The sequence below is a fragment of the Perca fluviatilis genome, chromosome 12, assembly GCF_010015445.1.
Source record: "Perca fluviatilis chromosome 12, GENO_Pfluv_1.0, whole genome shotgun sequence".
NCBI lineage: Eukaryota > Metazoa > Chordata > Actinopteri > Perciformes > Percidae > Perca > Perca fluviatilis.
Window position 1 is genome coordinate 18,223,880 of NC_053123.1, and position 9,996 is coordinate 18,233,875.

The 9,996-nt window shown below is 43.4% G+C and overlaps 2 protein-coding genes across 5 annotated transcripts in view; one reads left to right on the forward strand and one right to left on the reverse strand.

Moving 5' to 3' along the window:
- The window catches only part of LOC120569835 (disintegrin and metalloproteinase domain-containing protein 23), a 45,183-nt gene extending 43,451 nt beyond the window's left edge, over positions 1 to 1,732 (reverse strand). For 3 of the 4 annotated variants that reach the window (XM_039817966.1, XM_039817962.1, XM_039817963.1), the window contains exons 1-2: positions 1,644 to 1,732; positions 228 to 373 (exon numbers count right to left, since the gene is read on the reverse strand). In XM_039817966.1, coding sequence (XP_039673900.1) covers positions 228 to 373; positions 1,644 to 1,717 — 220 coding nt within the window. In that variant the 5' untranslated portion in view covers positions 1,718 to 1,732. Of the gene's footprint in view, positions 1 to 227; positions 374 to 1,558; positions 1,600 to 1,643 lie in introns of those variants that run through there. The other variant, XM_039817964.1, reaches the window with a different exon arrangement.
- Positions 369 to 9,856, forward strand: LOC120569834 (INO80 complex subunit D). Its single transcript, XM_039817961.1, has 10 exons — positions 369 to 840; positions 2,825 to 3,071; positions 3,173 to 3,984; positions 4,143 to 4,236; positions 4,322 to 4,546; positions 4,808 to 4,917; positions 5,147 to 5,280; positions 5,428 to 5,645; positions 5,825 to 5,982; positions 6,215 to 9,856. The coding sequence occupies exons 2-10, from the start codon at positions 2,854 to 2,856 to the stop codon at positions 7,243 to 7,245; spliced, it is 3,000 nt and encodes a 999-aa protein (XP_039673895.1). The 5' UTR covers positions 369 to 840; positions 2,825 to 2,853; the 3' UTR covers positions 7,246 to 9,856.
- The last annotated feature ends 140 nt before the right edge of the window (positions 9,857 to 9,996 follow it).

Sequence of the window (9,996 nt, forward strand, 5' to 3'; positions counted from 1 at the left end):
TATACTTCTAATATCTTGTCTTCTTGTAAAATTACCAACATTAGAAGTGTTAAGATTATATTTTCTTTTAAGGTATATAGAGTATATATTATTACTTAATATATTATTAAGTGTGGCTATTTATGTAATATTTAATGAACCAGTTTTCTGTAAATGCACCTATTTAAGTTTGTGCTCCTATTAAAAAAATGTTAAAAGTATAAATATGTACAAGTGATGGTACTGGCCTGTTTTGATGCGCCACGAGTCAACTTTTCCAGTCTCGAGCTCCTGTATCTGTCTTGTACGTGGTTCATCATCAGTGAACAGTGGCAGCAGGGCTGGCAACTCATTCATACGGAGGACGGTAGCCGGGGTCCAGGTGGAATTTACACTGTAACATTTTGCAGGACCCATCAGTCAATAATCTTTAACCCAGTTGTTTCAAATTTGAAAAATGTAAACGGCAATGTCATTCACACAAACTGCATTTTTGTTCCAAAGAGATTAACATGACACTTCCACACTGTAGGGGCTTTTAACAAAGTTAAATTTCCAATATGGTAGGAGAGGTTGTTGTTGTTGAGCGGATTGTTGTCATGTCCTCGCAGTGCCTGTAGTGGTGCTGTGAGGAGTCTGCTGTGGATCCAACAAAAATCCTCAGCAGCCTGCCTACTGCTTAATTTGCTCTGGATAGCTTATATTTAAATGCATCCTTATTTCAAGATATACCGAGCTCGATGAAGATCACTGTTATTATCCTGTCTCGAATATCGATGCACAAATAGCCTAGCTGATTCTAATAGACATTTCGGCTGTCTATCTGGAGCGAATACCTCACACAGCCCATACCAATTCAAGGTAAGTGAAGTCGTATGCAGCCTCGGTCTCGATTTTTGAGTGTACCGTTTTGCACAGGCTTCAAGCGGCCGGGCGTCCAACTAGAGTCCGCTGTGCTATCGAAGCTAATAGGCCTCTTATTAATGACTCATTTATTTTATGACCTGTGATCTTACTAAATGACTCCGCGCCTTAAGTAGATATGAGGAGTTATGCAATGTTGACAATCTCAAGTCCTGTAGCCTGCTAATGTAACACTGTAACGAATAATTCATATCGATTATTACAGAGGCCTTCGGGGACAGGCCTTAAGCCTCGAATGCAGACCCTTTGTTTCAGAGTATTTCGCCATAAATGTCAGATTTTTATAAACACAGAAATCCCACGATTGGGGTCAATTATTGCTTGTAATTCATGATAACGTTAGCATTTTTCTTAATGTAACTAAACTGAAAATAGACCTTTTATAGTGTTGCCATTCGCTTCCGTTTCCTGGTTAGCTACCGCCTACTAATCTGTGTTTTTAGCTTTGATAGCTTGTCAGCTAACTAGCAAATTTGACTTTTCGTGTCTGGTCTATGTTAATAAAAATGTATTTCTGCCTGAAAATGGACAAAGCTGTGTTTTATGGATTAGGACACGGGAGTATGTTACACATATACGTTTGCAATTTCATACTGTAAAGTTTCACATCTGTCCATCGGCTTCAAGCTAATGTTGGTAAGCTAACGTTAGTCACCGTTTGCTGCCTGTCCGGTTCTCCATATCTAAAGTTGTTAACGTGAACCCAGGCTGATACAAATGACACTTTAGCCAACACGTACCTCAGCTGCCAGATCTGTGGAAGCCCATTTCCGCCAATGTGATTAATAAAAAAAAAATAGATCCTGTAAATCATTGACGTTATAATGAGTTAGCTAGTTACCTGCCGTGGAATTTTTGTCTCAAATTAAGGAATTAACTGTATTATCTCAAAATAATAATTAACTTATTATAATAATAAGTTAGTTTATTTTGGGAAAGTTTGTCATTGAGATACTAGCTAAGTCATTATTTTGAGATTTTAACTCAACATTTTTAGAAAGTGTCTTATTGAGAGATACTATTGGAGTTTTCACATCTGCCTTGTTTAGGTCTGTTGAATCGAACCCTGGAGCGTCAACCCCCTTTGTATGGTTCGTTTGGGCAGGTGTGAACGGTGTTCTTTTTTTCTTCTTCTTCTTTTTTGAAGCACAAAGTAGAAGACGCCTTCTCATTTCTAAGGGTATCTTATAGGCTCAAGGGACTACTTTTGAAAACGCACAATTCAAGTTAAAAGTAGTAGCTAAATTCCTTCTCAAGCTTGGCAGATAACGCTACAATTATCATTACAACGTATTGTGATATACTCGCAGCGTCCTCTTTGTATGCTTGTTTATTTATGGAGCGTTACATTTTAAAATGTAATGATGCCTTCAAACTAGCAAGTGACAATTTTTTAGCGTTTGCACTGTAATGCAGAGTCAGACCGCTGTCATGCAATGTACTGTTTTACCACCATCATATTATCTTTTAAGTGCTAGCTTGAGGGATAATTGAATGGACTTTCTGAGAATTACCTATTCTCTGTTTACCACCCATTTATCAATGAGATATTTTGACATTGAAAATGAGGTGTGAAAGCAACTAGTATTAAGTAGCAAAGCTTTGTCTAGACTAAAATGTTCTGAAATAAGTAATAAAATGCCAGTGCAATATTTATTATTCACAATATACAGTCTTAACCGTAGTTTAACGATAAATGAAGAGAAATGTCATTTTTAACATGACCTCAACAATGCAACAAATTTTATTGCATAATTATTTGGATATTTATTCTCACTAAATACCTACATTAGCTTAGAGCTGGGTAAACGGTCACCTGCTGTAGAAGTGACTATTTCCATGCCTCTCAAGTACTGTATACCTCCACAGTATAAAGTGTTAGTGATGTAATTCTTGGTTTCCCCTGACTTTATCCCATCAGCTGATGTTGTCAAGAACAAGAGTCACGTGATGTATGAAGGCAAACACATACACTTCTCAGAGGTGGACAATAAGCCGTTGTGCTCGTACAGCCCAAAGCTCTGCAAACAGCGCAGACTAAATGGCTATGCTTTCTGTATCCGGCACGTTCTGGAGGATAAGACAGCCCCCTTCAAGCAATGTGAATATGTGGCCAAGTACAACAGCCAGCGATGTACCAACCCCATCCCCAAGTCGGAGGACCGCAGGTGTGTATTGTTTGTGTGCATGTGTTTAGCATATTCCACTATGCTTTGCAGAAAACCTTATTCTGTTCACAGTATGCTGAGGATGTGTTATTGTTTTACAGATACTGTAACAGCCACCTGCAGGTTCTGGGCTTTATCCCCAAGAAGGAACGGAAAAAGAAACATGACGCTTTAGAGGAAATGCGCTCACGGGCTCACCTGGAGTCAGTGGCTCTCAACATAACTGTGCCCTCTCTAGCTCTGAAAGCTCCCAATGGTCTAGATGAACTTCCGCCATCTCCTCCCTGTACACGCTTGTTACCCCTCCCTGATGGGGAACTTCTGGACCCTTTTGCCTTTTATGAGGATGACACAGATGGGGAGGAGGTGGGTACTACTTGGAAGGGCAGCGCCATCAAGAAGAAACTACAGAGTCGGCTGGTGCTCAACCAGAAACTTTGCCATGACACAGACCTCTTCCAGCCACCTCCTGAGCACTTTAGTCCCTCCCCTGCCCCCCGTGTCCTCCCCTCCTCGCCGCTCAACACTCATCTCCCACGGCAGCAGTCAGGTCTTCTCCAGCCACCCCAGCACTCCAGCGTGACTTCCTTCATCTTTCCAGGACAGCAGCAGGGTTTATTATGCAATCCACCACCACCTCAGACGGTCAACTTTCTGCCTCCAGGGATGCCCGCTAATGCAGCACCCAGTCCAGTGCAACCTTCTGGGCCGTCACTCAGCAGGAAAATGCCTTTCACTGCTACTCACTTGCCTGTCAGTTGCAAGGACAGTGGCAGTAACAATCAGCGGCACATGGTTGTCATGCGTCCCGCTGCCTTCTCACCTTCTGCCAGCTGCATGGCCAGGTTGCAACATCTGGTGCAGCTCTGTGCCAAGACGCACAAGGAGCATGGAGACCTCTTTCCTCATCTAGGTGCTTAATTTAAATCCATTTACCACTCACTTTTTTTACTTACTTATAAATTTAATGTGCAGTTTTTAGGGACTGTCTAAGATAGTTCAGATATAGTGTGGCAATTGAGATTTGAGCCTGCTGACATAGTTGAGCTGCTCTAACAAGTTCTCTTCCAGGACTGGACTGGTCAGAAGACAGTGCTGCTGATGATGATGAAGAGGAGGCAGAGACATTTGATCCTTTCCAGAGCTCTTGGAGACCACAGAATGGGTCGGTATCTCAATACTTAAGCCCACAGTATAAACTTTGACCTGACGCGTCTCGTCATGACTGCTATCAATTGTTTTCTAAATAGGTTGGAAGATGACAGCGGTTCCTCGCGGAGAACGCGGCTACTTAGGCTTTGCTCCTATCTCCAGGAGAAATACAAGCACATGTGCAGACAGGAGAGGGCGAGTATCCGCCAAAAGAGATACCGCTATGCCTTCCGCAAAGCCTTGCTGCACGCTGCCAGTAACAACCCCAACTGTGCTGGGCAGCTGATCCAAGAGTTACGTGGTGCCTCTCGAAGCTCTTCAAGGTATTCTCACATATGCAACATAGTCACAGTAAGATCAACTCCCATGTGGTGCCAGCTTGGTTAAACCAGTCACAAACCTTCCATCACCCACCTGTGTTTTATATCAGCGCAACTAGCAAAGTGTGCTCTTATGACTGACTTGTTGATCTTCTAATCTTGCGATCTTCATCTCCTGATTTGAAACGTACAAAACCTAACACACGTGGAGCGTTGTCAGTGTTATTGCTGTTCGCTCAGTCCTGGGTCTGTATGTCTCTACAGTGTGGCTCCAGCAAGGCAGCAGAACATGGATACGGGGACCTGCAGTGGCAGCACAAAGGGCCAGGCCTGCAACAACAGGGCTCTGCCCTTCACTCGACACTGCTTTCAGCGTATCCTTTCCGCTACATCGCTGATTGTACAGCTGGTCGCTAAAAGTGCAGAAGAATGGCTTCGGTTTTCTAATTGAAAATACGGTTTTATCAGTTTCAGTTGTACGTGTCTTAAATGCTGTCACATCGCATACTGTGATGTACAATATTCCTTTTGTGTTGGAGTACCACCACAGAGTATCACATGCTCTGTCTAGTGTATTGTTATTTCCTTTATTGTACTCTGCAGACATCCTATTGAATCGTTCCCAGCAGCTCTTTGCTAGTTGCACAGCCAGATTTGCAGATGGTCAGCAGTGCTCTATCCCTGTGTTTGATATCACACACCAGACTCCACTCTGTGAAGAGCATGCCAAAAAAATGGTGAGTTCAATATTCAAAGGGCAATTTTGACATTTTGGAAATACCCTCTCTTTTGCCGAGTTAGACAAGAAGATTGATAACACTCATAGACGTGAGAATGGTATCAATCTGATGATGACTCAATGCTCTACCACACATAACTCACAGGATAACTTTCTGCGTGGGGATGGTAAACGACGAGTGCAGCACCAGCAACAGCGAAAGCCACGTAAAAAGACCAAACCCCCGGCTCTCACCAAAAAACACAAGAAGAAGAGGAGGAGAGGGCCGCGGAGGCCTCAGAAACCCATCCCTCCAGCGTTGCCGCAGGGGAACCTGGGAATGCCTTCTACAAGCTTAGCAATGCCCTCACAGGCCAGCATCAGGTCTGCTACACTCGTGTCTCTACACTGTTGACTTAAAAATGTAGTGTGCAGAGAACCAGTGTCGGGGAGAATACTCTCATTCACAGGCTCTCACGTCACACACGTTTGAACGGCTCCTTCTCTACAGTAGCATTTTGTATTTCTTAACTAAGCCGTTTTTAATCTCATCTTTGTGGCAGGAGCCCTTCAACTCCAGACCTGAGTACAGAGGAGCTTCCTGACGATATCACCAATGAAATGGCAGACATTCCAAATGACCTCGAGCTAAACCAGGAGGATTTCTCCGACGTGCTACCCAGACTACCTGATGACCTGCAGGACTTCGACTTGTTTGAAGGTTGTCGTACAGCTCATTCTTTCCTGTGTGTTCTAACAAAGTCCTCCCTGTATGTGATTTTTGTAATTGTGTGTGTGTGTGTGTGTGTGTGTGTGTGTGTGTGTGTGTGTGTGTGTGTGTGTGTGTGTGTGTGTGTGTGTGTGTGTGTGTGTGTGTGTGTGTGTGTGTGTGTGTGTGTGTGTGTGTGTGTGTGTGTGTGTGTGTGTGTGTGTGTGTGTGTGTGTGTGTGTAGGTAAAAATGGGGAATTACTGCCCACCACAGAGGAGGCTGAGGAGCTGGTGCGAGCGCTGCAGGCTATGGGGTCTTACCCAGATTCTTTGGTGTGCCTGACCTCCATGGGAGACCTGGCCCCATCTGAAGGAGTGGACCACCGAGCCATGACTGTGTTCCCTGGGCCAGTCCAGCCGGGGGGCATGGGGGACCTGCTCAACAGCCGCATCCCTACAGAGAACTTCACTAGCCTCGAGCTGGAGGACAACCTACTGCAGTCCACTGGGGGTCACTTCCCCCCCTCACCGCCATCTCAACCCGCTAACCAGCCCCAGACGTCGTGCTCCAACCTGACCTCCTCTTCTTCTACAGTGGCCCACTCCACCACCTCCCTGCTCACTCAGACCTCCATGACCGAGCGAACGTTTTCCCGGGCACACACGTCCCACGTTCTGGCCAAGTCGAATGCGCCCACATCATCACCCCAAGGCAGCCACTACAGCAGTGAGCACGTGCCATCCCCATATAGTGACCACATGTCTTCTCCCCATGCCAGCTCCTTCCAGACAGACACTCCTCTACTGCTGGAAGTCCCTCTCAGTGGGGTACCAGGACCCCCGCGCTCATCATGGAACAATCTCCCTCTCCCCCTCACAGACCCCACGCAGTTTGGCAATCTCATAGGATCAGAAAGTCATCTCATATCCACCTCCCTGTCCACGCCCCCGGCCACCACCCACTCTGTGACGCTGCAGCCCATGCCTGCGCTCTCAGCGATGCCCCAGAGCGGCATGACAGGTTTGACGACATCCCCTTCCCCCTCATCCTCCCTCCCATCCTCTTCACACGATCTTTTGACCTCCACACAGCCCAAGCAACAGCTCCCACAGTTCAGCGCGGCCTTTGGCCATCAATTGGCCTCCCACAGTGGCATCCCGAAAGACGTGCAGCCCAGCCACAGCTCCACAGCGCCCCCTGCTGGCTTTTCCATAGTTAGTGCCACCGCTGCAAGTGCCAACAGCGCCACACCACCGTTCACGCAAAGTAAATGAGAGCAGTCGGCCTGCAGCGGCTACACAATGGTCTGTGGACTCACAGTCACTTACAATTCAGTCGACTGGCTCCTGATTGACCATCCCTCTTCATCTGCTACATGTGTGCAATGTGGTAATAGTGCACTATTTGATAATGAATTTGCACAACCTCAGATTTTCCTCAATATTTTCTATTTCCGTTCTTTTATTCTGTAGCCAGGCGGTCTCTGGGATTTTAAGTCAGTGTGAGTCCACTTGTTTGATGCCTTGTGGTTTCGGCAGCAGGGAGTAACCTGTCAGATTTTTGGATGAAATAAATGGGTGAAAATTTGGGGGAAGGACCTTAGCAGAGATTATCTGTCACAGTGCTCAGAATTCGTTGACGTAGAAGCCTCAATCAGTGGTCGGTTTGTTTGCTTTGCCAGTTAAAGTTTCAAGTTAATTTCACTTAAAATCCTGTCTTTAAATGATCAACTGTACCCTGCCTTGCTACGATAGCCCTTGCATTTCTCATTTCCCACCTGTTTCATACACTGCTTCTGTCACCCTCTGAAAAACAAAGAGTACAGGTTGTGATATTTGTGACCCATTATGTTTCAAGCTATTTAACTGTTATCATGATATAGAATCTTACGGAGTCAGATTTCACAGTCATATCTATTTACCAAAATACTTTTAAACAGCTGTTTTTATATTGTGTATACTGTATATGTGCTCATTTATTGGTTTGCTCAGATGTCAAAATCTCTGACCTCACCGTTGGTTGTGGGACTCTGAGTGGCCTAGTAGACACTTGAAGGTAAATATAGTTTCTTAAAGCAATAAATACATTAACATAACTCTAGCATTGTAAGGCATTTTATTGGTCTCATTACATGTAGCTTCACTTGCTGGATCAGGAATATATTTTGGCCTCTATAACTGTTGCAGACTTTTTATTTTACAGCAGTTTCACTCAGAACTAGAGCCTATAGTGACCAGTAATCAGGTCAGCCTAACTTCTCATACTGAGTGCATTTGTAAGGCTAATAAATGAGTTTCAGTGTTAATGGTAGGGGTGATGATGGTGTAATCCAGGGACTTTAAGTGTCTACTCTCAAAGGTGCTCTCTGGTCCACATATACAATGGTTACAAATTCGGTGTCAGGACTCTAAAGAAACCCACTATAAGACAACAAGGCCACAATACCCAGAGAGGGATTAGGTAGGTGATTTAAATGGTATAAATTGGTGTGTTAAGCAGTGTCTGATTTACTCTAAAACTCACTTCTAAAATGATTTTAAGCTCAATGATGCGAACCTAGGGTCTGATTTTAATTTTAAATGATAACCACATGAGGGCTCCTGCCCTGTCTGTTACCGACTCATACAGCAGTACAACCATGGCTTTTGATAGATATTATATTAGACATTTGACAGATTGTCAGGCATTGTTGCATATTAGAAATATAGAGTAGCAAGTCTATCTTGGGGTTTGTTGGTAAATTATTGAGTAGCAATGGATTGAAATTGTTATTTGCAATGTATTCAGTGGAAACTGTCTTGTAGAATGAGTCTCTTGTTTTTAATGGCTATCAAAAATGGTTGCAAGTGCAATGAAAAATGAATAAAAACATTGTTTAAAAAAAAAATATTTGCAAGTTGGAGGGAGCAATGTTTGTATGCTGTCATTTAATTTTCAAATGATATTCTGATGGGATAGTATTTTTGATAGCTATTAAACTCCAGGAAGAAGTTTTGAGATTTGCATGGGGAAGCAACCTTTTGTGTGAGAGCATTATATTTTTAGATTATGGTCACTGGCTTGATTCTTGGTGGTATGAAACATAGAAATATATGCATCGCCATTTCATTTTGTGGAGAAAAACAGATTGTTACAGAATGTTGTTTTTCCAACAGATTTGCACAGGAGTGGATGAAGTCGGTGGTGTTTCACAAGTCCCGTGTCTCTTGCCTTTTATTTTTTATTTTTTTTTTGCTTGGACGCTTATTAAATGAACAGCTGCCTACATTACCAGCTCTGAGCCTGCACCAGACCCCCACCCCCCACTTCCAGCTGTGAGAAGGCCCAGTTCTGTCTCCCTTCCAAAGAGAAAACACATAATGAAGTGTAAACCCGTAGCTCCACCAGAGACGACTGGGCTTCTCAGTGACTGCAGTATTGTAACTAAGTCATAAACACAGTGCCCATAAAAGTAAAAAAAAAATGAAATCAAGTTGGATGAAAATGTTTGCAAGGCATTACTGCTGTATCTACATAGCATGAGATTAGTCACTGCACCAGTTTACTCTCCCAAAAACCACGTAGAACTAAATTAACAGGGCTTGTACCGTAGGCACATTTAACTGCTTGAATTCAGAGATGGCTGACAAATTCCTATACTCATTGAATGTACTGTATTACTGTTTTTAAGGATAGGATGAGCTAATCTAGTCACCTTTTGTTATTGGTCCTTTGTTTAATTTGTCTAAGGTATTTTTTGTATACAAAGGTTTACATTTTTATGTATATTTTTCTTGTGTACAAATTATGTAATATGTGTACAAACACTGTATGTAATATCTGTATATAGTGTGAGAAATTTGATCTTTTGTTTTTGGATGTATAAATAAAACTTGCTGTGAGGTATTTGCTGACAGTTTGTGGTGTTTTTTTTTTTTTACTGGTCACTTACAAATAATTTTGCACTAAAGATGAGGTGAGGTGTTGTTGCATGCACACCGCCACAATCTGCTGCAATATACTGTTGCATTTAACCAAGTCTTTCC

Excerpts from the sequence above, each read along its gene's own strand:
- LOC120569834 (XM_039817961.1), top strand. The coding sequence starts at position 2,854 with ATGTATGAAGGCAAACACATACACTTCTCAGAGGTGGACAATAAGCCG. Across the intron at positions 4,918-5,146 it reads CACTCGACACTGCTTTCAGC|ACATCCTATTGAATCGTTCC; the intron begins GTATCCTTTCCG and ends TGTACTCTGCAG. Across the intron at positions 5,983-6,214 it reads GGACTTCGACTTGTTTGAAG|GTAAAAATGGGGAATTACTG; the intron begins GTTGTCGTACAG and ends GTGTGTGTGTAG.